The 27,634-nt window shown below is 58.0% G+C and overlaps 2 protein-coding genes across 2 annotated transcripts; one reads left to right on the top strand and one right to left on the bottom strand.

Annotated features, from left to right (window-relative positions):
- Nucleotides 1–2,603: 2,603 nt before the first annotated feature.
- On the top strand, nucleotides 2,604–19,629 carry LOC128849850 (histone acetyltransferase KAT5). Its single transcript, XM_054052502.1, has 10 exons — nucleotides 2,604–2,851; nucleotides 6,775–6,855; nucleotides 9,058–9,135; nucleotides 9,971–10,219; nucleotides 12,204–12,293; nucleotides 12,381–12,521; nucleotides 14,333–14,426; nucleotides 15,948–16,107; nucleotides 17,133–17,214; nucleotides 19,456–19,629. Exons 4-10 carry the CDS (start codon nucleotides 10,013–10,015, stop codon nucleotides 19,588–19,590), a joined length of 909 nt encoding a protein of 302 aa, XP_053908477.1. The 5' UTR covers nucleotides 2,604–2,851; nucleotides 6,775–6,855; nucleotides 9,058–9,135; nucleotides 9,971–10,012; the 3' UTR covers nucleotides 19,591–19,629.
- Nucleotides 19,630–20,484: 855 nt separating this feature from the next.
- On the bottom strand, nucleotides 20,485–23,374 carry RNASEH2C (ribonuclease H2 subunit C). The gene is made up of 5 exons (XM_054052504.1): nucleotides 23,190–23,374; nucleotides 22,287–22,399; nucleotides 21,232–21,351; nucleotides 20,576–20,650; nucleotides 20,485–20,503 (listed from the first exon to the last, which is right to left on the bottom strand). Exons 1-4 carry the CDS (start codon nucleotides 23,317–23,319, stop codon nucleotides 20,600–20,602), a joined length of 414 nt encoding a protein of 137 aa, XP_053908479.1. The 5' UTR covers nucleotides 23,320–23,374; the 3' UTR covers nucleotides 20,485–20,503; nucleotides 20,576–20,599.
- Nucleotides 23,375–27,634: the final 4,260 nt, after the last annotated feature.

Raw genomic sequence — 27,634 nt, 5'->3', positions numbered from 1 at the left:
TCCTTCTCTGGGACCTTTGGGGACATCTCCAACCCTGATAGGACCTTGGGGACATCCTCAACTCCTTCTCTGAGACCTTTGGGGACATCTCCAACCCTGATAGGACCTTGGGGACATCCTCAACTCCCTTTATGGGACCTTTGGGGACATCTCCAGCCCTGATAGGACCTTGGGGACATCCTCAACTCCTTCTTTGGGGACATCTCCAACCCTGATAGGACCTTGGGGACGTCCTCAACTCCCTTTATGGGACCTTTGGGGACATCTCCAGCCCTGATAGGCCCTTGGGGACATCCACAACTCCCTTTATGGGACCTTTGGGGACATCTCCAACCCTGATAGGACCTTGGGGACATCCTCAACTCCTTCTCTGGGACCTTTGGGGACATCTCCAGCCCTGATAGGACCTTGGGGACATCCTCAACTCCTTCTCTGAGACCTTTGGGGACATCTCCAACCCTGATAGGACCTTGGGGACATCCACAACTCCCTTTATGGGACCTTTGGGGACATCTCCAACCCTGATAGGCCCTTGGGGACACCCTTAAGTCCTTCTCTGGGACCTTTGGGGACATCTCCAACCCTGATAGGACCTTGGGGACACCCTTAAGTCCTTCTCTGGGACCTTTGGGGACATCTCCAGCGCTGATAGGACCTTGGGGACATCCTCAACTCCTTCTCTGAGACCTTTGGGGACGTCTCCAGCCCTGATAGGCCCTTGGGGACATCCACAACTCCCTTTATGGGACCTTTGGGGACATCTCCAACCCTGATAGGACCTTGGGGACATCCTCAACTCCTTCTCTGGGACCTTTGGGGACATCTCCAACCCTGATAGGACCTTGGGGACATCCTCAACTCCTTCTCTGAGACCTTTGGGGACATCTCCAACCCTGATAGGACCTTGGGGACATCCTCAACTCCCTTTATGGGACCTTTGGGGACATCTCCAGCCCTGATAGGACCTTGGGGACATTCTCAACTCCCTTTATAGGACCTTTGGGGACATCTCCAGCCCTGATAGGACCTTGGGGACATTCTCAACTCCCTTTATGGGACCTTTGGGGACGTCTCCAGCCCTGATAGGACCTTGGGGACATCCTCAACTCCTTCTTTGGGGACATCTCCAACCCTGATAGGACCTTGGGGACACCTTCAACTCCCTTTATGGGACCTTTGGGGACATCTCCAGCCCTGATAGGACCTTGGGGACATTCTCAACTCCCTTTATAGGACCTTTGGGGACATCTCCAGCCCTGATAGGACCTTGGGGACATTCTCAACTCCCTTTATGGGACCTTTGGGGACGTCTCCAGCCCTGATAGGACCTTGGGGACATCCTCAACTCCTTCTTTGGGACCTTTGGGGACATCTGCAGCCCTGATAGGACCTTGGGGACATCCTCAACTCCTTCTCTGGGACCTTTGGGGACATCTCCAACCCTGATAGGACCTTGAGGACATCCTCAACTCCTTCTCTGGGACCTTTGGGGACATCTCCAGCCCTGATAGGACCTTGGGGACATCCTCAACTCCTTCTCTGGGACCTTTGGGGACATCTCCAGCCCTGATAGGACCTTGGGGACATCCTCAACTCCCTCTTTGGGACCTTTGGGGACATCTCCAACCCTGATAGGACCTTGGGGACATCCTCAACTCCCTTTATGGGACCTTTGGGGACATCTCCAACCCTGATAGGACCTTGGGGACATCCTCAACTCCCTTTATGGGACCTTTGGGGACATCTCCAACCCTGATAGGACCTTGGGGACATCCTCAACTCCTTCTCTGGGACCTTTGGGGACATCTCCAACCCTGATAGGACCTTGGGGACATCCTCAACTCCTTCTCTGAGACCTTTGGGGACATCTCCAACCCTGATAGGACCTTGGGGACATCCACAACTCCCTTTATGGGACCTTTGGGGACATCTCCAACCCTGATAGGCCCTTGGGGACACCCTTAAGTCCTTCTCTGGGACCTTTGGGGACATCTCCAACCCTGATAGGACCTTGGGGACACCCTTAAGTCCTTCTCTGGGACCTTTGGGGACATCTCCAGCGCTGATAGGACCTTGGGGACATCCTCAACTCCTTCTCTGGGACCTTTGGGGACATCTCCAACCCTGATAGGACCTTGGGGACATCCTCAGCTCCCTTTATGGGACCTTTGGGGACATCTCCAACCCTGATAGGACCTTGGGGACATCCTCAACTCCTTCTTTGGGACCTTTGGGGACATCTCCAACCCTGATAGGACCCTCTCTGGGACCTTTGGGGACATCTCCAGCCCTGATAGGACCTTGGGGACATCTCCACCCCCTTCGTTGTCACCTTGTGACGTCCCCAACCTCCTTCTGGGCCTCTTTTTGGGGACCTCCTGTGGCGAAGGGAACCTCCTCGGAGGATTCCTTTTGCGGAATGGGGTTGGGGGGTGTTTTTTTTTTGGGGGGGGGTGGGGGGACACAATCCCGGGTGGCTTTGAAATGCCCCCAACTTTTGGCCGTCCTTTTCTTTTGACTTCGTTCCCCAAAGGTCCTCGTGGTGGCTTTGTCCCCAAGGTCCCTAAATTCCTCCTCTTCCTCCTCGCCGCAGAGGAAGAGCCTGGAGCTGCCGTTGCCGGCGACTCCGGCCACCGGGAAGAGCTTACCAGGGCCACCACCGGTGCCACCAGGGCCACCACCACCACCTCCACCACCACCACCACCACCACCGGCGGCGGCGGCGGCGGGAGGGCCACCGGGGGGGCCGCAAGGGCCACCGGGGACGGTGCCCGTTCACATCACCCTTCGCTTTCACCTGCCCAAGGAGAGCGAGGCCGAACCCCCCTCGGCCGCCGGGCAGCGCCCCACGGTAACGCCACAAAAAAAAAAGGGGGTCCCCCAAATGGCCCCAAAAAGGCCTCCACTGCTCCCAAACCGCCTCCGAAACGGCCCCAAAATGACCCAAAATGGCCCAAAACGGCCCTGAAATGACACAAAACGGCCCAGAAATGACCCGAAACGGCCCAGAAATGACCCGAAATGGCCCAAAACGGCCCCAAAATGACCCAAAATGGCCCAAATATGACCCAAAAGGACCCAAAACGGCCCAAATATGACCCGAAATGACCCAAAACGGCCCCGAAATGACCCGAAATGGCCCAAAACGGCCCCAAAATGACCCAAAATGGCCCAAATATGACCCAAAAGGACCCAAAACGGCCCAAATATGACCCAAAATGACCCAAAACGGCCCAAAACAGCCCCAAAATGACCTGAAATGACCCAAAACGGCTCAAATATGCCCCAAAATGGCCCGAAATGACCCCAAAATGACCCAAAAGGACCTAAAATGACCCAAAATGGCCCAAATATGACCCAAAATGAACCGAAATGACCCAAAAAGGCCCCAAAATGACCCGAAACGGCCCAAATATGACCCAAAATGACCAAAAACGGCCCAAATATGACCCCAAATGATCCGAAATGATCCAAAATGACCCAAAATGGCCCTGAAATGACCCAAAGTGGCCCCGAAATGACCCAAAATGACCCAAAACGGCCCCAAAATGGCCCCGAAATGATCCAAAACGGCCCAAATATGACCCAAAATGATCCGAAATGACCCTGAAATGACCCAAAACGGCCCCAAAATGATCCAAAATGGCCCAAATATGAACTGAAACGGCCCCGAAATGGCCCAAAACGGCCCCAAAATGACCTGAAATGGCCCAAAATGGCCCCGAAATGATCCAAAATGGCCCAAATATGACCCAAAACGGCCCCAAAATGACCCAAAATGACCTGAAATGACCCAAAATGGCCCAAAAATGGCCCAAAACGGCCCCAAAATGACCTGAAATGACCCAAAACGGACCCGAAATGATCCAAAATGGCCCAAATATGACCCAAAATGGCCCAAATATGACCCAAAATGACCCAAAATGACCCAAAATGGCCCAAATATGACCCAAAATGATCCAAAATGACCCCAAAATGACCCAAAATGGTCCAAATATGACCCAAAAGGACCTAAAAAGACCCAAAATGGCCCAAATATGACCCAAAACGGCCCCCAAATGACCCAAAAGGACCTAAAATGACCCAAAATGATCCAAATATGACCCGAAATGGCCCAAATATGACCCAAAATGACCCAAAATGGCCCAAAACAGCCCCAAAATGACCCAAAATGGTCCAAATATGACCCAAAAGGACCTAAAATGACCCAAAATGGCCCAAATAGGACCCGAAATTACCCTGAAATGACCCAAAACGGCCAAAAAATGACCCGAAAAGGGTCCCTGGTGGCATCTCCAGAGGGTTCCTGTCCCCATCCCTGTCCCAAAGGGTCTCTGATGGCATCTCCAGAGGGTTCCTGTCCCCATCCCTGTCCCAAAGGGTCTCTGGTGACATCTCCAGAGGGTTCCTGTCCCCATCCCTGTCCCAAAGGGTCTCTGATGGCATCTCCAGAGGGTTCCTGTCCCCATCCCTGTCCCAAAGGGTCTCTGATGGCATCTCCAGAGGGTTCCTGTCCCCATCCCTGTCCCAGAGGGTCTCTGATGGCATCTCCAGAGGGTTCCTGTCCCCATCCCTGTCCCAAAGGGTCTCTGATGGCATCTCCAGAGGGTTCCTGTCCCCATCCCTGTCCCAGAGGGTCTCTGATGGCATCTCCAGAGGGTTCCTGTCCCCATCCCTGTCCCAAAGGGTCTCTGATGGCATCTCCAGAGGGTTCCTGTCCCCATCCCTGTCCCAGAGGGTCTCTGATGACATCTCCAGAGGGTTCCTGTCCCCATCCCTGTCCCAAAGGGTCTCTGATGGCATCTCCAGAGGGTTCCTGTCCCCATCCCTGTCCCAAAGGGTCTCTGATGGCATCTCCAGAGGGTTCTGGGAGCACTGGAGGGCTACTGGGGGCATACTGGGAGCACTGGGAGGCTGCTAGGGGCATACTGGGAGCACTGGGGGGATACTGGGGGCATACTGGGAGCACTGGGGGAGCCCCTGGGGACTGTTAGGTGATACTGGGGGGGATACTGGGAGCACTGGGAGGCTGCTGAGGTGGTTACTGGGAGCACTGGGGGGATACTGGGAACACTGGGAGGTTGTTAGGGATATACTGGGAGCAGTGGAGGGGCACTGGGGGGATGCTGGGGGGTTACTGGGAGCACTGGGGGGGTTACTGGGGGTATACTGGGAGCACTGGGGGTATACTGGGAGCACTGGGAGGCTGCCGAGGTAGTTACTGGGAGCACTGGGAGGTTACTGGTAGGATACTGGGAGCACTGGAAGGCTGTTAGGGGGCTACTGGGAGCACTGGGAGGCTGCTGAGGTGGTTACTGGGAGCACTGAGGGGATACTGGGAGCACTGGGGTGATACTGGGAGCACTGGGAGGCTGCTGAGGTGGTTACTGGGAGCACTGGGGTGATACTGGGAGCACTGGGAGGCTGCTGAGGTGGTTACTGGGAGCACTGGGGTGATACTGGGAGCACTGGGAGGCTGCTGAGGTGGTTACTGGGAGCACTGGGGGGATACTGGGAGCACTGGGAGGTTGTTAGGGGAATACTGGGAGCAGTGGAGGGGCACTGGGGGGTTGCTGGGGGGTTACTGGGAGCACTGGGGGAGCCCCTGGGGACTGTTAGGAGATACTGGGGGGATACTGGGAGCACTGGGGGGGCAACTGGGGGGATACTGGGAGCACTGGGGGTATACTGGGAGGATACTGGGTGCACTGGGGTGATGCTGGGAGCACTGGGAGGCTGCCGAGGGGGTTACTGGGAGCACTGGGGGGGCACTGGGAGCACTGGGAGGTACTTATGGGGATACTGGGAGCACTGGGGGGATACTGGGAGCACTGTGGAGGCAACTGGGGGGATACTGGGAGCACTGGGAGGCAGCTGAGGTGGTTACTGGGAGCACTGGGGGGATACTGGGAGCACTGGGGGGATACTGGGAGGCTGCCGAGGGGGTTACTGGGAGCACTGGGGGGATACTGGGAGCACTGGGAGCCCCAGAGAGGCACTACAGAGCCTCTTTGGCGCTCCCAGTTGCCCATTGGGCGCTGCGTTGGGCCTTACTGGGAGGAACTGGGATTAACTGGGGGGAACTGGGATTAACTGGGGGGAACTGGGAGGAACTGGGAGGAACTGGGAGGGACTGGAGGGATACTGGGAGGGACTGGGAGCACTGGAGGGCTACTGGGGTGATACTGGGAGCACTGGGAGGCTGCTGAGGTGGTTACTGGGAGCACTGGGGGGATACTGGGAGCACTGGGGAGGCAACTGAGGTGATACTGGGAGCACTGGGAGGGCACTGGGGGGTTACTGGGAGCACTGGGGGGCTGCCGAGGGGGATACTGGGAGCACTGGGGGGATACTGGGGGCATACTGGGAGCACTGGGAGGTTGCTAAAGGGATACTGGGAGTACTGGGGGGATACTGGGAGCACTGGGGAGATACTGGGAGCACTGGGGAGGCAACTGGGGGGATACTGGGAGCACTGGGAGGTTGCCGAGGGTGTTACTGGGAGCAGTGGAGGGGCACTGGGGGCATACTGGGAGCACTGGGAGGCTGCCGAGGGGGTTACTGGGAGCACTGGGGTGATACTGGGAGCACTGGGAGGCCCAGAGAGGCCCTACAGAGCCTCTTTGGCGCTCCCAGTTGCCCATTGGGCGCTGCGTTGGGCCTTACTGGGAGGAACTGGGATTAACTGGGGGGAACTGGGAGGAACTGGGAGGGACTGGGGGGATACTGGGAGGAACTGGGAGGGACTGGGAGGCCTAACTGGTGTCCCCGCAGAAGCGGAAGGTGGAGGTGGTGTCCCCCGCGACCCCCGTCCCCGCCGCCACCGACACCTCCCCGGCCTCCGTCTTCCCCCAGGTGAGACCAGTATAGACCAGTATAAACCAGTATAAACCAGTAAGAGCCCAATAACCCCGGTTCTAACAGCAAAACCCCTCTCCCAGTAAAACCAGTACCATCCCAGTAAGGGCAGGAGGCGGTTACTGGGCTTTGGGGTCTCCCCAGTATAGGGTAGGGAGATCCCAGTAACACCAGTAAAGACCAGTAAGGGGGGGGGGGACCCAAACTGGGAGAGGGAGTGGTCAAACTGGGAGGGGAGTCCCCAAACTGGGAGAGGAGTCCCCAAACTGGGAGGGGGGGGGGTCCCCAAACTGGGAGGGGAGTCCTCAAACTGGGAGGGGAGACCCCAAACTGGGAGAGGGGAGTGCTCAAACTGGGAGGGGAGTCCCCAAACTGGGAGAGGAGTCCTCAAACTGGGAGAGGAGACCCCAAACTGGGAGAGGAGTCCCCAAACTGGGAGAGGAGACCCCAAACTGGGAGGGGAGACCCCAAACTGGGAGGGGAGACCCCAAACTGGGAGAGGAGTCCTCAAACTGGGAGGGGAGACCCCAAACTGGGAGAGGAGTCCCCAAACTGGGAGAGGAGACCCCAAACTGGGAGAGGAGTCCCCAAACTGGGAGAGGAGTCCCCAAACTGGGAGGGGAGACCCCAAACTGGGAGAGGAGTCCCCAAACTGGGAGAGGAGTCCCCAAACTGGGAGAGGAGACCCCAAACTGGGAGGGGAGTCCCCAAACTGGGAGGGGGGACCCCAAACTGGGAGGGGAGTCCTCAAACTGGGAGAGGAGTCCCCAAACTGGGAGAGGAGACCCCAAACTGGGAGAGGAGTCCCCAAACTGGGAGGGGAGACCCCAAACTGGGAGGGGAGTCCTCAGACTGGGAGAGGAGTCCCCAAACTGGGAGAGGAGTCCTCAAACTGGGAGAGGAGACCCCAAACTGGGAGGGGAGTCCCCAAACTGGGAGGGGAGTCCTTAAACTGGGAGAGGAGTCCCCAAACTGGGAGGGGAGTCCCCAAACTGGGAGGGGAGTCCTCAAACTGGGAGAGGAGTCCCCAAACTGGGAGGGGGGTCCCCAAACTGGGAGAGGAGACCCCAAACTGGGAGGGGAGTCCTCAAACTGGGAGGGGAGTCCTCAAACTGGGAGAGGAGACCCCAGACTGGGAGAGGAGTCCTCAAACTGGGAGGGGGGTCCCCAAACTGGGAGAGGAGTCCTCAAACTGGGAGAGGAGTCCCCAAACTGGGAGGGGAGTCCCCAAACTGGGAGGGGAGACCTCAAACTGGGAGGGGAGTCCTCAAACTGGGAGAGGAGTCCCCAAACTGGGAGAGGAGTCCCCAAACTGGGAGGGGAGTCCCCAAACTGGGAGGGGAGTCCTCAAACTGGGAGAGGGGAGACCCCAAACTGGGAGAGGAGTGCTCAAACTGGGAGAGGAGACCCCAAACTGGGAGAGGAGTCCTCAAACTGGGAGAGGAGTCCCCAAACTGGGAGAGGAGTGCTCAAACTGGGAGAGGAGTCCTCAAACTGGGATGGGGGTCCCCAAACTGGGAGGGGGTCCCCCCAAACTGGGAGAGGAGTCCTCAAACTGGGATGGGAGTCCCCAAACTGGGAGAGGAGACCCCAAACTGGGAGAGGAGTCCTCAAACTGGGGGGGGAGTCCCAAACTGGGAGGGGAGACCCCAAACTGGGAGGGGAGTCCCCAAACTGGGAGGGGAGACCCCAAACTGGGAGGGGAGTCCCCAAACTGGGAGAGGAGTCCTCAAACTGGGAGGGGAGTCCCCAAACTGGGAGGGGAGTCCCAAACTGGGAGGGGGTCCCCAAACTGGGAGGGGAGTCCCCAAACTGGGAGGGGAGACCCCAAACTGGGAGGGGAGTCCCCAAACTGGGAGAGGAGGCCCCAAACTGGGAGAGGAGTCCCCAAACTGGGAGGGGGGTCCCCAAACTGGGAGGGGAGACCCCAAACTGGGAGGGGAGTCCCCAAACTGGGAGGGGAGACCCCAAACTGGGAGGGGAGTCCTCAAACTGGGAGAGGAGTCCCAAACTGGGAGGGGGGTCCCCAAACTGGGAGGGGAGACCCCAAACTGGGAGGGGAGTCCCCAAACTGGGAGGGGAGACCCCAAACTGGGAGGGGAGTCCTCAAACTGGGAGAGGAGACCCCAAACTGGGAGGGGGGGGTCCCCAAACTGGGAGGGGGTCCCCCCAAACTGGTTTGTCCCCCCTTTTTGGCAGCAGAATGGTTCGGCTCGGAGAGCGGCGGCCGCGCAGCCCGGGAGGAAGAGGAAGTCGGCGTGTCTGGGGACCGACGAGGTGGGGAAACTGAGGCACGGCGGGAAGGGGGGCGGAAATGGGGAGGAAATGGGGTTTGGAGAGGGGGAAACTGAGGCACCGAGGGGGGAAATAGGGAGGAAATGGGGTTTGGAGAGGGGAAACTGAGGAACGGGGAGGAGAAATGGAGAGGAAATGGGGTTTGGAGAGGGGAAACTGAGGCACCGGGGGGGAAACAAGGAGGAAATGGGGTTTGGAGAGGGGAAACTGAGGCACCGGGGGGGGAAATAAGGAGGAAATGGGGTTTGGAGAGGGGAAACCAGCCCTGAAGTGGGGAAACTGAGGCACAGGAGTGGAAAATGGGAGAAATCAGCCCTGCAGTGGGGAAACTGAGGCAGAGTAGAGGGAAAAAATGACCTTGAAGTGGGAAATCGAGGCAGAAGACGGGAAAAATGGGGGAAACTGAGGCAGAGAAGGAGGGAAATGGGGGAAACTGAGGCAGAGAAGGAGGGAAATGGGGGAAACTGAGGCACGGTAGAGGGAAAAAATGACCTTGAAGTGGGAAATTGAGGCAGAAGACGGGAAAAATGGGGGAAACTGAGGCAGAAAAGGGGGGAAATGGGGGAAACCAGCCTGGAAATGTGGAAACTGAGGCACGGTAGAGGGGAAAAATGACCTTGAAGTGGGAAATTGAGGCAGAAGACGGGAAAAATGGGGGAAACTGAGGCAGAGAAGGAGGGAAATGGGGGAAACTGAGGCAGAGAAGAGGGGAAATGGGGGAAACTGAGGCAGAGAAGGAGGGAAACGGGGGAAACTGAGGCAGAGGTGGGGAAACGGAGCCCTTGAAGCGCACGCCCTGATCCCGGCGCCCCTTCAGGACTCTCAGGACTCGTCGGACGGAGCCCCGTCGGCGCCGCGGATGACGGGCAGTTTGGTTTCGGACCGGAGTCACGACGATATCGTGACGCGGATGAAAAACATCGAATGCATCGAACTGGGGCGGCACCGCCTCAAACCGTGGTACTTCTCCCCATACCCCCAGGAGCTGACGGCGCTGCCCGTCCTCTACCTCTGCGAGTTCTGCCTCAAGTACGGCCACAGCCTGCGCTGCCTCCAGCGCCACCTGGTACGGGCACCCCAAAACCGGGGGGGACCCCCCTGGAAAGATTGGGGACCCCCATCACCTCCAAACCCCATTTTTCCACCCCCAACCCCCATTTTCCCACCTCCAAACCCCATTTTTCCACCTCCAAACCCCATTTTCCCACCTCTAAACCCCATTTTTCCACCTCCAAACCCCATTTTCCCACCTCCAAACCCCATTTTTCCACCCCCAAACCCCATTTTCCCCCCCAAACCCCATTTTTCCACCTCCAAACCCCATTTTTCTACCCCCAAACCCCATTTTCCCCCCCCAAACCCCATTTTTCCACCTCCAAACCCCATTTTTCGACCTCTAAACACCATTTTTGCACCTCTAAACCCCATTTTTCCACCTCCAAACCCCATTTTTCCACCTCCAAACCCCATTTTTCCACCCCTAAACCCCATCTTTTGACCCCCAAACCCCATTTTTCCACCTCTAAACACCATTTTTTCACCTCTAAACCCCATTTTCCATCTCTAAACCCCATTTTTCCACCTTCAAACCCCATTTTTCCACCTCTAAACACCATTTTCCACCTCCAAACCCCATTTTTTCACCTCTAAACCCCATTTTCCACCCCCAAACCCCATTTTTCCACCTCTAAACCCCATTTTCCCACCCCTAAACCCCATTTTTCCACCTCTAAACCCCATTTTTCCACCTCCAAACCCCATTTTCCCACCCCCAAACCCCATTTTTTCCCCCCAAACCCCATTTTTCCACCTCCAAACCCCATTTTTCCACCCCTAAACCCCATTTTTCCACCCCAAACCCCATCTTTTGACCCCCAAACCCCATTTTTCCACCTCCAAACCCCATTTTTCCACCTCCAAACCCCATTTTCCCCCCCAAACCACATTCTTCCACCCCCAAACCCCATTTTTCCACCCCCAAACCACATTCTTCCCCCCCAAACCCCATTTTTCCACCTCCAAACCCCATTTTCCACCTCCAAACCCCATTTTTCCACCTCTAAACACCATTTTCCACCTCCAAACCCCATTTTTCCACCTCCAAACCCCATTTTTCCACGTCCAAACCCCATTTTCCACCTCCAAACCCCTTTTTTCTCCCAAAACCCCATCTTTTGACCCCCAAACCCCATTTTCCCACCCCCAAATCCCATTTCCCCCCCCAAACCCCATTTTCCCACCTCTAAACCCCATTTTTCCACCTCCAAACCCCATTTTTCCACCCCAAACCCCATTTTCCACCTCTAAACCCCATTTTTCCACCTCCAAACCCCATTTTCCCACCTCTAAACCCCATTTTTCCCCCCTAAACCCCATTTTTCCCACCTCTAAACCCCATTTTCCCCCTCCAAACCCCATTTTCCCACCTCCAAACCCCATTTTTCCTGCCCAAACCCCATCTTTTGACCCCCAAACCCCATTTTTCCACCTCTAAACACCATTTTCCATCTCCAAACCCCATTTTCCCACCTCTAAACCCCATTTTCCCACCTCTAAACCCCATTTTTCCACCTCCAAACCCCATTTTTCCACCCCCAAACCCCATTTTCCACCTCCAAACCCCATTTTTCCACCTCTAAACCCCATTTTCCACCTCCAAACCCCATTTTTCCACCACTAAACCCCATTTTTCCACCTCTAAACGCCATTTTTCCACCTCCAAACCCCATTTTTTCCCCCCCAAACCCCATTTGTCCCCCCCAACCCCCATTTTTCCACCTCCAAACCCCCTTTTTCCCCCCCAACCCCCATTTTTCCCCCCCCACCCCCCATTTTTCCCCCCCAAACCCCCTTTTTCCCCCCCAACCCCCATTTTTCCCCCCCCACCCCCCATTTTTCCCCCCCAAACCCCCATTTTTCCCCCCCAACCCCCATTTTTCCCCCCCCAAACCCCATTTTCCCCCCCAAACCCCCTTTTTCCCCCCCCAAACCCCCTTTTTCCCCCCCCAAACCCCCTTTTTCCCCCCCAAACCCCCTTTTTCCCCCCGCAGACCAAATGCGATTTGCGCCACCCCCCCGGCAATGAGATCTATCGCAAAGGCACCATCTCCTTCTTCGAGATAGACGGTCGCAAGAACAAAGTAAGAAGAGATTTTGGGGGGGTAGGGGGTCCCCCAAATCTTGGGGGCCCCCCCTGACCCCCCCTGTTGTTTTCCCCCCCCCTCCAGAGTTATTCGCAGAACCTTTGCCTCTTGGCGAAGTGTTTTTTGGATCATAAAACGTTGTATTATGACACCGATCCTTTTCTTTTCTACGTTATGACCGAGTACGACTGTAAAGGCTTCCACATCGTCGGCTATTTCTCCAAGGTGGGGGGTTTGGGGGGGCTGGAGGGGTTAAAAAGGGGGGTTTGGGGGGCTAAAAGGGGGTTTGGAGGGGTTTAAAGGGGGTCTTGGGGGGATAAAAGGGGGTTTTGGGGGGCTGAAGGGGTTAAAAAGGGGGTTTGGGGGGCTAAAAGGGGGGGTTGAGGGGTTTAAAGGGGGTCTTGGGGGGATAAAAGGGGGTTTTGGGGGGCTGAAGGGGTTAAAAAGGGGGTTTGGGGGCTAAAAGGGGGGGTTGAGGGGTTTAAAGGGGGTCTTGGGGGGGCTGAAGGGGTTAAAAAGGGCATTTGGGGGGGCTGGAAGGGGGGTTGAGGGGTTTAAAGGGGGTCTTGTGGGGATAAAAGGGGGTTTGGGGGGGCTGAAGGGGTTAAAAAGGGGGTTTGGGGGGCTGGAAGGGGGGGTTGAGGGGTTTAAAGGGGGTCTTGGGGGGATAAAGGGGGTTTTGGGGGATTGGAAGGGGGGGTTGAGGGGGTTAAATGGGGTTTGGGGGGATAAAAGGGGGTTTAAAGGGGGTTTTGGGGGGGCAGAAGGGGTTTAAAGGGGGTTTTGGGGGGCTGGAAGAGGGGGTTGAGGGGTTTAAAGGGGGTTTGGGGGGATAAAAGGGGTTTAAAGGGGGGTTTGGGGGGCTGAAGGGGGGGTTGAGGGGTTTAAAGGGGGTTTGAGGGGGATAAAAGGGGGTTTTGGGGGGCTGGAAGAGGGGGTTGAGGGGTTTAAAGGGGGTTTGGGGGGATAAAAGGGGGTTTTGGGGGGCTGGAAGAGGGGGTTGAGGGGTTTAAAGGGGGCTTTGGGGGGCTAAAAAGGGGGTTGAGGAGTTTAAAGTGGGTCTTGGGGGGATAAAAGGGGGTTTAAAGGGGGTTTTGGGGGTCTGGAAGGGGGGTTGGAGGGGTTTAAAGGGGGTTTGGGGGGGCTGAAGGGGTTTAAAGGGGGTTTTGGGGGGCTGGAAGGGGGAGTTGAGGGGTTTAAAGGGGGTTTGGGGGGATAAAAGGGGTTTAAAGGGGGTTTTGGGGGGCCAAAATGGGGGGTTTGAGGGGTTTAAAGGGGGTTTGGGGGGATAAAAGGGGTTTAAAGGGGCTTTTGGGGGGATAAAAAGGGGGTTGAGGGGTTTAAAGGTGGTCTTGGGGGATAAAAGGGGGTTTTGGGGTGCTGGAAGGGGGGATTGAGGGGTTTAAAGGGGGTCTTGGGGGGATAAAAGGGGGTTTAAAGGGGGATTTGGGGGGCTGAAGGGGTTTAAAGGGGGTTTTGGGGGGCTGAAGGGGTTTAAAGGGGGTTTTGGGGGTCTGGAAGGGGGGTTGGAGGGGTTTAAAGGGGGTTTGGGGGGATAGAAGGGGAATTTGGGGGGTTTTGAAGCGGTTTGGATGTGGAGTGAAGGTTTTGGGGTGCCCTGAGGTGGAGTTTGGGGCAGTTTCGTGGTCCTTGGGGGGTATTTTGGGGTTCTTGGGGAGATTTTGGGGTCCCTCGTGAGGCTTTGGGGTCCCTGGGGAGGTTTTGGGGTACAGGGGTGGCAACTGGAGGAGGTTTTGGGGTCCCTCCTGAACTTTTGGGGTCCCTGGGGAGGTTTTTGGGTGCAGGGGTGTGGTTTAGAGGAGGTTTTGGGGTCCCTGGGGTGGGTTTTGGGGTCCCTGGGGAGGTTTTTGGGGTCCCTGGGGTGGGTTTTGGGGTCCCTGGGGAGGTTTTTGGGGTCCCTGGGGTGGGTTTTGGGGTCCCTGGGAAGGTTTTTGGGGTCCCTGGGGTGTTTTTTGGGGTGCCGGGGTTAATTTTTGGGGTGCCATTGTGCGGTTTTTGGGGTCCCCCCCCCCCAGGAGAAGGAATCGACGGAGGACTACAACGTGGCGTGCATCCTCACCCTTCCCCCCTACCAGCGCCGCGGCTACGGGAAACTCCTCATCGAGTTCAGTGAGTGACCCCCAAATCCAGGAGGGGACCCCAAAATCCAGGAGGGGACCCCAAAATCACCTCAAGAGACCCTCTTGGAGAACCCCAACACCTTATGATGGGGCAAAATTCATGGTAGAAGACCCCAAAAATCCATTTTAGGTGGACAGAAGCACTGAAGGAGACCCCAAAATCCATGCGGGGACCTCAAAATCAATGAGGGGACCCCAAAATCCATGAGGAGACCCCAAAATCACCTCAAGGGCTCCTCCTGGAGAGCCCCAAAACCTCACGATGGGGCAAAATTCGTGGTAGAAGACCTCAAAGATCCATTGTAGGTGGACAGAAGCACTGAAGGAGACCCCAAAATCCATGAGGGGACCTCAAAATCCATGAGGGGACCTCAAAATCCATGAGGGGACCCCAAAATTCATGAGGGGACCCCAAAATCACCTCAAGGGCTCCTCCTGGAGAACCCCAAAACCTCATGATGGGGCAAAATTCATGGTAGAAGACCCCAAAAATCCATTTTAGGTGGACAGAAGCACCAAAGGAGACCCCAAAATCCATGAGGGGACCCCAAAATCCATGAGGAGACCCCAAAACCACCTCAAGGGCTCCTCCAGGAGAGCCCCAAAACCTCATGATGGGGCAAAACTCGTGGTAGAAGACCCCAAAACTCCATTTTAGGTGGACAGAAGCACTGAAGGAGACCCCAAAATCCATGCGGGGACCTCAAAATCAATGAGGGGACCCCAAAATCCATGAGGAGACCCCAAAATCCATGAGGAGACCCCAAAATTCATGAGGGGACCCCAAAATCACCTCAAGGGCTCCTCCTGGGGAGCCCCAAAACCTCATGATGGGGCAAAATTCATGGTAGAAGACCCCAAAAATCCATTTTAGGTGGACAGAAGCACTGAAGGAGACCCCAAAATCCATGCGGGGACCTCAAAATCAATGAGGGGACCCCAAAATCCATGAGGAGACCCCAAAATCACCTCAAGGGCTCCTCCTGGAGAGCCCCAAAACCTCATGATGGGGCAAAATTCGTGGTAGAAGACCTCAAAGATCCATTGTAGGTGGACAGAAGCACTGAAGGAGACCCCAAAATCCATGAGGGGACCTCAAAATCCATGAGGGGACCCCAAAATTCATGAGGGGACCCCAAAATCCATGAGGAGACCCCAAAACCACCTCAAGGGCTCCTCCTGGAGAGCCCCAAAACCTCATGATGGGGCAAAATTCGTGGTAGACGACCTCAAAACTCCATTTTAGGTGGACAGAAGCACCGAAGGAAACCCTAAAATCCATGAGGGGACCTCAAAATCCATGAGGGGACCCCAAAATCCATGAGGGGACCCCAAAATCACCTCAAGGGCTCCTCCTGGAGAGCCCCAAAACCTCACGATGGGGCAAAATTCATGGTAGAAGACCCCAAAAACCCCTTTTAGGTGGACAGAAGCACCGAAGGAGACCCCAAAATCCCTGAGGGGACCCCAAAATCCCTGAGGGGACCCCAAAACCCGTGTCCTCCCGCAGGCTATGAGCTGTCGAAGGTGGAGGGGAAGACGGGGACCCCCGAAAAGCCGCTGTCGGATTTGGGGCTCCTCTCGTACCGCAGTTATTGGTCCCAAACCATCCTGGAGATCCTCATGGGGCTGAAAGCCGAGGGCGGGGAGAGGCCCCAGATCACCATCAAGTGAGGGGGGGGTACTGGGAGGCACTGGGAGCACTGGGAGGGGGTTCTTGGAGCACTAGGAGGGCACTGGGTGGAACTGGGAGGCACTGGGAGCACTGGGAGGGGGTTGTTGGGTTGCTAGGAGGGCACTGGGTGGAACTGGGAGGCACTGGGAGCACTGGGAGGGGGTTCTTGGATCACTAGGAGGGCACTGGGTGGAACTGGGAGGCACTGGGAGCACTGGGAGGGGGCTGTTGGATCACTAGGAGGGCACTGGGTGTAACTGGGAGGCACTGGGAGCACTGGGAGGGGGTTCTTGGATCACTAGGAGGGCACTGGGTGTAACTGGGAGGCACTGGGAGGGGTCTTATGGCTCCCCAGGAGGGCACTGGTTCTAACTGGGAGGCACTGGGAGCACTGGGAGGGGTCTTATGGGTCACCAGGAGGGCACTGGGTGTAACTGGGAGGCACTGGAAGCACTGGGAGGGGTCTTATGGCTCCCCAGGAGGGCACTGGGTGTAACTGGTTCTAACTGGGAGGCACTGGGAGCACTGGGAGGGGTCTTATGGCTCCCCAGGAGGGCACTGGGTGTAACTGGTTCTAACTGGGAGGCACTGGGAGCACTGGGAGGGGTCTTATGGCTCCCCAGGAGGGCACTGGGTGTAACTGGTTCTAACTGGGAGGCACTGGGAGCACTGGGAGGGGTTTTATGGCTCCCCAGGAGGGCACTGGGTGTAACTGGGAGGCACTGGGAGCACTGGGAGGGGTTTTATGGCTCCCCAGGAGGGCACTGGGTGTAACTGGGAGGCACTGGGAGCACTGGGAGGGGGCGGAGCATCTGATTTAACCCCAATTGGAGCTCTGCGCTGGATTTAGGGGGGGGGGGCAGCCCTTTTTGGGGTGAATTCCAAGGAATTGAGAGCTTTCTGAGAGGGATTTGGGGCGCAGAGGGGTCCGGGGGGGTCTGGAGAGTTTGGGGGTCCCGGTTGGGTTTTGGGGGGACCCCCCCGACCCCCCCAAATCTACCATTTCCCCCCCCCCCCCAGTGAGATCAGCGAGATCACCAGTATCAAGAAGGAAGACGTTATCTCCACTCTGCAGTACCTCAATCTCATCAACTACTATAAGGTGGGGGGACCCCAAAAACAAGGGACCCCCCCAAAAGTGAGACACCCCTAAAACCTATAGGACCCCCCCAAAAAAGCCTGAGGGAACCCCAAAAGTGAGACACCCCCCCCTCCCACAAACCCTTTGACTTAAAGGAAAAGGTTTAGACCTCCCCAAAATTCGGGGGGGGACCCCAAAAATAAGGGACCCCCCCAAAATTAAGACCCCCCCCAAAAATAAGCTGGGGGACCCTTAAAACCTATGGGACCCTCCAAAAGTAAGACACCCCCCCCAAAAGTCTGAGGGACCCCCAAAAGTGAGGACCCCCCACATACACACACAAAGCCTTTGACTTAGAGGAAAAGGTTTAGAGCCCCCCCCCAAAATTCGGGGGGGACCCCAAAAATAAGGGACCCCCCCAAAAGTGAGACACCCCCAAAAATAAGCTGGGGGACCCCTAAAACCTATAGGACCCCCCCAAAGAGCCTGAGGGAACCCCAAAAGTGAGACACCCCCCCCCACACACACACACACAAAGCCTTTGACTTAGAGGAAAAGGTTTAGAGCCCCCCCCCAAAATTCGGGGGGGACCCCCAAAAAAGCCCTTTTTGCCCCATAAACCCCCTTTTTTGCCCCCCCTTTTTGCCCCCGACTCCCTTTCTGCCCCCCAAAACCCCCTTTTTACCCCTGAACCCCCTTTTTTTGCCCCCTAAGCCCCACTTTACCCCCTGAACCCCCTTTTTTTTGCCCCTTAAACTCCTTTTCCCCTCCTTTTTGTCCCCCAAAAACCCCTTTTTGCCCTCAAACTCCATTTTTTCCCCCTCTCGACCCCATTTTTACCCCCTGAACCCCCATTTTAACCCCTGAACCCCACTTTTTACCCCCAACTCCCCTTTTTTACCCTCCCTTTGCCCCTTAAACTCCTTTTTTCCTCTCCTCTGACTCCTTTTTGCCCCCCAAAAAACCCTTTTTGCCCCTCGACACCATTTTTTACCCCCAGACCCCATTTCTTTCTCCCTCGACCCCATTTTTTACCCCTTAACCCCATTTTTGCCCCCAGACCCCATTTTTCCCCCCTCGACCCCATTTTTACCCCTCTCGACCCCATTTTTTACCCCCAGACCCCATTTTTACCCCTCTTGACCCCATTTTTTCCCCCCTCGCCCCCTTTTTTACCCCCTGGACCCCATTTTTTCCCCCCTCACCCCCATTTTTTTCCACCAAACCCCATTTTTTCCCCCATCGCCCCCCTTTTTACCCCCCGGACCCCATTTTTTCCCCCCTTTCCCCCCTTTTTTACCCCCCGGACCCCATTTTTCCCCCCTCGCCCCCCATTTTTTCCCCCCGACCCCATTTTTACCCCTCTCAACCCCATTTTTTCCCCCCTCGCCCCCATTTTTTTCCGCCAAACCCCATTTTTACCCCTCTCGACCCCATTTTTTCCCCCCTCGCCCCCCATTTTTACCCCCAGACCCCATTTTTCCCCCCTCGCCCCCCAATTTTTTGCCCCCAAACCCCATTTTTTTCCCCCCTCGCCCCCATTTTTTACCCCCAGACCCCATTTTTACCCCTCTCCACCCCATTTTTTGCCCCTCTTGACCCCATCTTTACCCCCCGGACCCCATTTTTTCCCCCCTCGCCCCCATTTTTTACCCCAGACCCCATTTTTCCCCCCTCGCCCCCCTTTTTTTGCCCCCCGGACCCCATTTTTTCCCCCCTCGCCCCCCTTTTTTGCCCCCTGGACCCCATTTTTCCCCCCCTCGCCCCCCTTTTTTGCCCCCCAGACCCCATTTTTCCCCCCCTCGCCCCCATTTTTTACCCCTCTCAACACCATTTTTTACCCCCAGACCCCATTTTTACCCCTCTTGACCCCATTTTTTACCCCCTTAACCCCATTTTTCCCCCCTCGCCCCCCAATTTTTTACCCCCCAGACCCCATTTTTCCCCCCTCGACCCATTTTTTACCCCCAGACCCCATTTTTACCCCTCTCGACCCCATTTTTACCCCTCTCAATGCCATTTTTTTCCTCCAAACCCCCTTTTTCCCCCCCCTGCCCCCCTTTTTTACCCCCAGACCCCATTTTTTCCCCCCTTGCCCCCATTTTTTACCCCCAGACCCCATTTTTACCCCTCTCGACGCCATTTTTTTCCTCCAAACCCCATTTTTCCCCCCCCCCCACCCCCCTTTTTCCCCCCCCGGCCCCCCTTTTTTGCCCCCCCGGCCCCCCTTTCTGCCCCGCTGACGCGCTCTCTGCCCCCCAGGGGCAGTACATCCTGACCCTCTCGGAGGACATCGTGGAGGGCCACGAGCGGGCGATGCTGAAGCGCGTCCTGCGCATCGACGCCAAATGCCTCCACTTCACCCCCAAAGACTGGAGCAAGAGGGGCAAGTGGTGACCCCAATAAACACAGCCCCGCGCGCCGCCCCGCGCTCTTTACTGGGGGGCACTGGGAGGGCACTGGGAGGGGATTGGAGGGGACTGGGGGGCACTGGGAGGGGATTGGAGGGGACTGGGAGGCACTGGGAGGGGATCAGAGGGGACTGGGAGGCACTGGGAAGGGATTGGAGGGGACTGGGGGGCACTGGGAGGGGACTGGGAGGGGATCGGAGGGGACTGGGAGGCACTGGGAGGGGATCGGAGGGCACTGGGAGGGGATCGGAGGGGACTGGGAGGGGATTGGAGGGGACTGGGAGGCACTGGGAGGGGATCAGATGGCACTGGGAGGGGACTGGAGGATACTGGGAGGCACTGAGAGGGGATCGGAGGGCACTGGGAGGGGATTGGAGGGGACTGGGAGGCACTGGGAGGGGATCAGAGGGGACTGGGAGGCACTGGGAAGGGATTGGAGGGGACTGGGGGGCACTGGGAGGGGACTGGGGGGCACTGGGAGGGGACTGGGAGGGGATCGGAGGGGACTGGGAGGCACTGGGAGGGGATCGGAGGGCACTGGGAGGCACTGGGAGGGGATCGGAGGGCACTGGGAGGGGATTGGAGGGGACTGGGAGGGGATTGGAGGGGACTGGAGGATACTGGGAGGCACTGAGAGGGGATCGGAGGGCACTGGGAGGGGATTGGAGGGGACTGGAAGGGACTGGGAGGCACTGGGAGGGGACTGGAGGATACTGGGAGGCACTGGGAGGGGATCGGAGGGCACTGGGAGGGGATTGGAGGGGACTGGGAGGGGATTGGAACGGACTGGGAGGCACTGGGAGGAGACTGGGAGGGGATTGGAGAATACTGGGAGGCACTGGGAGGGGACTGGAGGGGACTGGGAGGGGACTGGAGGATACTGGGAAGCACTGGGAGGGGACTGGAGGATACTGGGAGGCACTGGGAGGGGATCAGAGGATACTGGGAGGCACTGGGAGGGGATCAGGAGACACTGGGAAGGGCTCACGGCGGCCTCAGGGCTTCAACTCATCGTCCTCGTCGTCCTCCGGGACCGCAGCGTGGAGCTGTGGGGCGGGACCCACAAGTGGCACCCCGGCCGCCCTCTGCCCCACAAGTGGGGACAAAGGGGTTCTGGACCCATAAGTGGGGGCCCTGCCCCATAAGTGGGACCTCGGCCCTTCCTCCTGCCCCATAAGTGGAACCTCAACCCTCCCTCCTGCCCCATAAGTGGGAATAAAGAGGTTCTGGACCCATAAGTGGGGGCCCTGCCCCATAAGTAGGACCTCAACCCTCCCTCCTGCCCCATAAGTGGGACCTCAACCCTCCCTCCTGCCCCATAAGTAGGACCTCAACCCTCCCTCCTGCCACATAAGTGGGAATAAAGAGGTTCTGGACCCATAAGTGGGGGCCCTGCCCCATAAGTAGGACCTCAACCCTCCCTCCTGCCCCATAAGTGGGACCTCAACCCTTCCTCCTGCCCCATAAGTGGGACCTCAACCCTCCCTCCTGCCCCATAAGTGGGACCCTGGCCCTCCCTCCTGCCCCATAAGTGAGACCTCGGCCCTCCCTCCTGCCCCACAAGTGTGCCCCCACCCCCCCGCCCCATAAGTGTGCCCCCTAAGCGCTGCCCCATAGCGCGGCTCACCGCCTGGGCCAGGCTGCCCCACTGCAGCGCCCGCGCCAGCCCCATAGCGGGGGGGGGCACAGCGTCTGCCCCCCACTCCGTCACCGCCCCGAACGTCCCCGTCTCCGTCAGCCACCGCTCCTGGGGGGCACAGCGCTATGGGGCTGCCCCACATCCTGCCCCACAGCGGCCCCTCCGGCCCCACAGATTTACCACCACCCTCACATTTCCCCCCCCCCTCTGCCCCACAGATCCCTCTATGGGGCTCCCGTGTGACCCCTCTGCCCCACAGATCCCTCTATGGGGCCATATGATCCCTCTGCCCCATAGATTCCCCCCCTCTGCCCCACAGATCCCTCTATGGGGCTCCCGTGTGTCCCCTCTGCCCCACAGATCCCTCTATGGGGCCCCCATGTGACCCCTCTGCCCCATAGATTCCCCCCCTCTGCCCCACAGATCCCTCTATGGGGCTCCCGTGTGTCCCCTCTGCCCCATAGATCCCTCTATGGGGCTCCCATATGACTTCTCTGCCCCATAGATTCCCCCCCCAGCCCCACAGATCCCTTTCTAGGGCTCCCGTGTGACCCCTCTGCCCCACAGATCCCTCTATGGGGCTCTCATGTGACCCCTCTGCCCCACAGATTCCCCCCCAGCCCCACAGATCCCTCTATGGGGCTCCCATGTGACCCCTCTGCCCCATAGATTCCCCCCCTCTGCCCCACAGATCCCTCTATGGGGCTCCCGTGTGTCCCCTCTGCCCCATAGATCCCTCTATGGGGCTCCCATATGACTTCTCTGCCCCATAGATTCCCCCCCCAGCCCCACAGATCCCTTTATAGGGCTCCCGTGTGACCCCTCTGCCCCACAGATCCCTCTATGGGGCTCTCATGTGACCCCTCTGCCCCACAGATTCCCCCCCAGCCCCACAGATCCCTCTATGGGGCTCCCATGTGACCCCTCTGCCCCATAGATTCCCCCCCTCTGCCCCACAGATCCCTCTATGGGGCTCCCGTGTGTCCCCTCTGCCCCACAGATCCCTCTATGGGGCAGCCCCATAGCGTGTGGGGTGGCCCCACCTCGGGGTCGCCGTGGGGCGGCTCTTCTTCGCGCAGCACTGCCCCACGGAATCCGTGGGGCAGCGGCAGCTCCCGGCCCCCCAAGCGGCGTCCGCGGAACGAGGCCCACAGATCTATGGGGCAGAGGGAAAAGAGGGGGTCAGCGCCCCCAAACCTGCCCCATAGCGGCCCCTCAGCCCCATAGATTCCCCCCGTTATCACTCCCTGCCCCATAGATTCCCCCCGTTATCACCCTCTGCCCCATAGATTCCCCCCGTTATCACCCCCTGCCCCATAGATTCCCTCCGTTATCACCCCCTGCCCCATAGATTCCCATGACCTCTCCACCCCCATAGATCCCCCCGCCCCACACCTCCCTCAGCCCCACATCTCCCCTCAGCCCCACACCTCCCTCAGCCCCACACTTCCCTCAGTCCCACAGCCCCCCCTGCCCCACAGCTCCCTCAGCCCCACAGCCCCTCATCCCGCCCCATAGACGCCCCCCCAGCCCCCACTGCTCCCTTCCAGCCCCATAGATCCCCCTGCCCCACAGGTCCCCCCTGCCCCACACCTCCCCCCGCCCCACAGCCCCCTCAGCCCCACATCTCCCCTCAGCCCCACATCTCCCTCCTCCCGCCCCATAGACGCCCCACTGCTCCCTCTGAGCCCCATAGATCCCCCCTGCCCCATAGATCCCCCCCGCCCCACAGGTCCCCCCGCCCCACAGCTCCTCATCCCGCCCCATAGACGCCCCCCCAGCCCCATAGATTCCCCCCCTGCCCCACAGCTCCCTCAGCCCCACACCTCCCTCCTCCCGCCCCACAGACGCCCCCCCAGCCCCACTGACGCCCCCCAGCCCCACACCTCCCTCACCCCGCCCCACAGCCCCTCCTCCCGCCCCACAGCCGCCCCACACCCCCTCACCGCCTTGGGGCCCCTCCCTGGCCCTCAGGAAGGCCCTCACGGGGGCGTCGCCGTCGCTGCGGACGCGACACGGCAGGAGCTGAACGGGCCCCACCGGCCCCGCCGAGCGCCGCCTCAGCCGCACCGCCATGGCCGCGCGCCGGAAGTCAGGGGCCCCGCGAGGCCGGAAGTGGCTGGGGAGGGGCGCGGGGCATCATGGGAGTTGTAGTTTTCTTTGGGGGAGAGCCTCCCCCTTCCCCCCCCCCCCCCCCCAGCTCCATAAGGACCCCTATAGCCCCTCTCTATAGAGCCCCTATAGCCCTGCCTGTAACCCCTATGGAGCCCCTATAGGTCCTATAGACCCCCCCCATAGCCTTTATAGCCCTCTTCTCCCCCCTATAGACCCCCCTATAACCTCTATAGCCCTCTTCTCCCCCTATAGACCCCCCCATAGCCTCTATAGTCCCCCTATAGCCCCTATACACCCCCCATAGCCTCTATAGACCCCCTATAGCCCCTATAGACCCCCCCATAGCCTCTATAGTCCCCCTATAGCCCCTATAGACCCCCCCATAGCCTCTATAGCCCCCCTGTAGCCCCTATAGACCCCCCTATAGCCTTTATAGCCCTCTTCTCGCCCCTATAGACCCCCCTATAGACCCCCCCATAGCCTCTATAGCCCTCTTCTCCCCCCTATGGAGCCCCTATAGACCCCCTCATAGCCTCTATAGCCCTCTTCTCCCCCCTATAGACCCCCCCATAGCCTTTATAGCCCTCCTCTCCCCATTATGGAGCCCCTATAGACCCCCCCATAGCCTTTATAGCCCTCTTCTCCCCATTATGGAGCCCCTATAGACCCCCCCATAGCCTCTATAGCCCTCTTCTCCCCCCTATAGACCCCCCATAGCCTTTATATTCCTCTTCTCCCCCTTATGGAGCCCCTAAAGACCCCCCCATAGCCTCTATAGCCCTCTTCTCCCCCCTATAAACCCCCCCTATAGCCTCTATAGCCCTCTTCTCCCCCCTATAGACCCCCCCAATAGCCTCTATAGCCCCCCTATAGCCCCTATAGCCCCCCTATAGCCTCTATATTCCCCCTATAGCCCCTATAGACTCCCCCTATAGCCTCTATAGCCCCCCTATAGCCTCTATAGCCCCCCCTATAGCCCCTATAGACCCCCCCATAGCCTCTATAGCCCCCCTATAGCTCCTATAGACCCCCCCTATAGCCTCTATAGTCCCCCTATAGCCCCTATAGACCCCCCCATAGCCTCTATAGTCCCCCTATAGCCCCTATAGACCCCCCCATAGCCTCTATGGCCCCCCTATAGCCCCTATAGACCCCCCCATAGCCTCTATAGCCCCCCTATAGCCCCTATAGACCCCCCTATAGCCTCTATAGACCCCCCCATAGCCTCTATGGCCCCCCTATAGCCCCTATAGACCCCCCCATAGCCTCTATAGCCCCCCTATAGCCCCTATAGCCCCCCTATAGCCCCTATAGACCCCCCCATAGCCTCTATAGCCCCCCCATAGCCTCTATAGCCCCCCTATAGGCCCTATAGACCCCCCCCATAGCCTCTATAGCCCTCTTCTCCCCCTTATGGAGCCCCTATAGACCCCCCCATAGCCTCTATATCCCTCTTCTCCCCCCTATAGGCCCCCCCATAGCCTTTATATCCTTCCTCTCCCCCCTATAGAGCCTCTATAGACCCCCCCATAGCCTCTATAGCCCTCTTCTCCCCCCTATAGACCCCCCCATAGCCTCTATAGCCCTCTTCTCCCCCCTATAGACCCCCCTATAGCCCTCTTCTCCCCCCTATAGACCCCCCATAGCCTTAATAGCCCTCTTCTCCCCCCTATAGAGCCCCTACAGACCCCCCATAGCCTTTATAGTCCTCTTCTCTCCCCCATAGACCCCCCCCATAGCCTCTCTATCCCTCCTCTCCCCCCTATGGAGCCCCTATAGACCCCCCCATAGCCTCTATAGCCACCCTATAGCCCCTATAGACCCCCCCATAGCCTCTATAGCCCCCCTATAGCCCCTATAGACCCCCCCATAGCCCCTATAGACCCCCCCATAGCCTCTATAGCCCCCCTATAGCCCCTATAGCCCCCCTATAGCCCCTATAGACCCCCCCTATAGCCTCTATAGCCCCTATAGACCCCCCCATAGCCTCTATAGCCCCTATAGCCCCTATAGACCCCCCCATAGCCTTTATAGCCCCCCTATAGCCCCTATAGACCCCCCCATAGCCTCTATAGCCCCCCTATAGCCCCTATAGACCCCCCATAGCCTCTATAGCCCCCCTATAGCCCCTATAGACCCCCCTATAGCCTCTATAGCCCTCCTATAGCCCCTATAGACACCCCCTATAGCCTCTATAGCCCCTATAGACCCCCCCATAGCCTCTATAGTCCTCCTATAGCCCCTATAGCCCCCCTATAGCCCCTATAGACCCCCCCTATAGCCCCTATAGACCCCCCATAGCCTCTATAGCCCCCCTATAGCCCCTATAGACTCCCCCTATAGCCCCTATAGACCCCCCATAGCCTCTATAGCCCCCCTATAGCCCCTATAGACTCCCCCTATAGCCCCTATAGCCCCCCTATAGCCCCTATAGACCCCCCATAGCCTCTATAGCCCCCCTATAGCCCCTATAGACTCCCCCTATAGCCCCTATAGCCCCCCTATAGCCCCTATAGACCCCCCATAGCCTCTATAGCCCCCCTATAGCCCCTATAGACCCCCTATAGCCCCTATAGACCCCCCCATAGCCCCTATAGACCCCCCCATAGCCTCCATTCCCTCCCCCTCTATCCCCATCTCCCCATATCCAACGTCCCCCTCATCTCATTCCGATGTCCCCAGGCCGGGGCGGTTGCTCCCCGTTATTTCCCAACGCGGTTCCCGACGGACCGGCTCTGACGTCGGCTCCGGTCCAACCGGTCTCTCCGGTCCCCATCCGAAGCAAAAAGGGTGGGATCAGCCACGGAGACGCCACGAGAAGGGACAACCCAGCGGCGTCCCGACCGGATAACGCCGTCGGAGAACTCCAGGGAGGTCCTCCGGGCTCGGGATAGGGAATATCCGTCTGTGGAGAACCCAACCGGCATCATCCGACCTTGGATGGTCCATCCGTGTTGGGATAACCCCATCGGAACCATCCGACCTCGGAGAACCCAATCGGAACCATCCGACCTCGGAGAACCCCATCGGCATAATCCGACCTTGGAGGACCCATCTGTGTTCGGATAACCCCATCGGAACCATCCAACCTCGGATAACGCAATCGGCATCATCTGACCTTGGAGGACCCATCCGTGTTGGGATAACCCCATCAGAACCATCCGACCTCGGAGAACCCAATCGGAACCACCCGACCTCGGAGAACCCCATCGGCATCATCAGACCTTGGAGGACCCATCCGTGTTCGGATAACCCCATTGGAACCATCCGACCTCGGATAACCCAATTGGAACCATCCAACCTTGGAGAACCCCATCAGCATCATCCGACCTTGGAGGACCCATCCGTGTTCGGATAACCCCATCGGAACCATCCGACCTCGGATAACCCAATCGGAACCATCCAACCTCGGAGAACCCAATCGGAACCATCCAACCTCGGAGAACCCCATCGGCATCATCCGACCTTGGATCATCCATCTGTGTTCGGATAACCCAATCGGAACCATCCAACCTTGGATTGATCCATCTGTCTTCGGATAACCCAATCGGAACCATCCAACCTCGGATCATCCATCTGTGTTCGGATAACCCAATCGGAACCATCCAACCTTGGATTGATCCATCTGTCTTCGGATAACCCAATCGGAACCATTCGACCTCGGAGAACCCAATCGGCATCATCCGACCTTGGAGGACCCATCCGTGTTCGGATAACTCCATCGGAACCATCCAACCTCGGATAACCCCATCAGCATCATCCGACCTTGGAGGACCCATCCGTGTTCGGATAACTCCATTGGAACCATCCAACCTCAGATAACCCAATCGGCACCATCCGACCTCGGAGAACCCATCCGGTGTCCTGGGTGGAACCACCAAAGCTCCACTTTCCCTTTGATGTTCATCCGTTGAGCGTTGAATTCCACCCCCGGGAAGACCGAAAAGGAGTTTGGGGCCTCCAAAAGAAGGAGGTGAGGGCGACGCGGGATTGGGCGCTGGGATGGACTGAAGGGGACGGAATCCGTCGGGAAGTTCAGGGGGTGGAAGTCCGTAGGTGTTTGGCCAAAAAAAACCCCCGGATTTGGTGTCGAAGTTGATTGGAAATCGGGGATGCGGCGCTAAAATGGAATGAAAGGAGGGGATCCACCACCAACATTGATCGGAAGTTCGGGCTTCGGAGTCAAAGTTGAGCCAAAAGCTGGGATTCAGCATTAAGAGTGGCCGAAGGTCTCGGATCCACCACCAAAAGTGGCCAAAAATCTGGGATAGAGGAC

This window comes from Cuculus canorus, chromosome 34 (assembly GCF_017976375.1).
Source record: "Cuculus canorus isolate bCucCan1 chromosome 34, bCucCan1.pri, whole genome shotgun sequence".
Taxonomy (NCBI): Eukaryota; Metazoa; Chordata; class Aves; order Cuculiformes; family Cuculidae; genus Cuculus; species Cuculus canorus.
Note: the sequence above shows the minus strand (reverse complement) of the source record. Positions and strands in the feature narration are given on the sequence as shown.

Bases quoted from the DNA above. Each gene is read 5' to 3' on its own strand.
- LOC128849850 (XM_054052502.1), top strand. From the start codon at position 10,013: ATGACGGGCAGTTTGGTTTCGGACCGGAGTCACGACGATATCGTGACG. The intron at 12,294-12,380 runs GTAAGAAGAGAT...CCCCCCCTCCAG, and splicing joins TAGACGGTCGCAAGAACAAA to AGTTATTCGCAGAACCTTTG. The intron at 14,427-15,947 runs GTGAGTGACCCC...GTCCTCCCGCAG, and splicing joins GAAACTCCTCATCGAGTTCA to GCTATGAGCTGTCGAAGGTG.
- RNASEH2C (XM_054052504.1), bottom strand. From the start codon at position 23,319: ATGGCGGTGCGGCTGAGGCGGCGCTCGGCGGGGCCGGTGGGGCCCGTT. The intron at 22,400-23,189 runs GTGAGGGGGTGT...TCTGCCCCATAG, and splicing joins CAGGGAGGGGCCCCAAGGCG to ATCTGTGGGCCTCGTTCCGC. The intron at 21,352-22,286 runs GTGGGGCCACCC...TGTGCCCCCCAG, and splicing joins CGCCCCACGGCGACCCCGAG to GAGCGGTGGCTGACGGAGAC.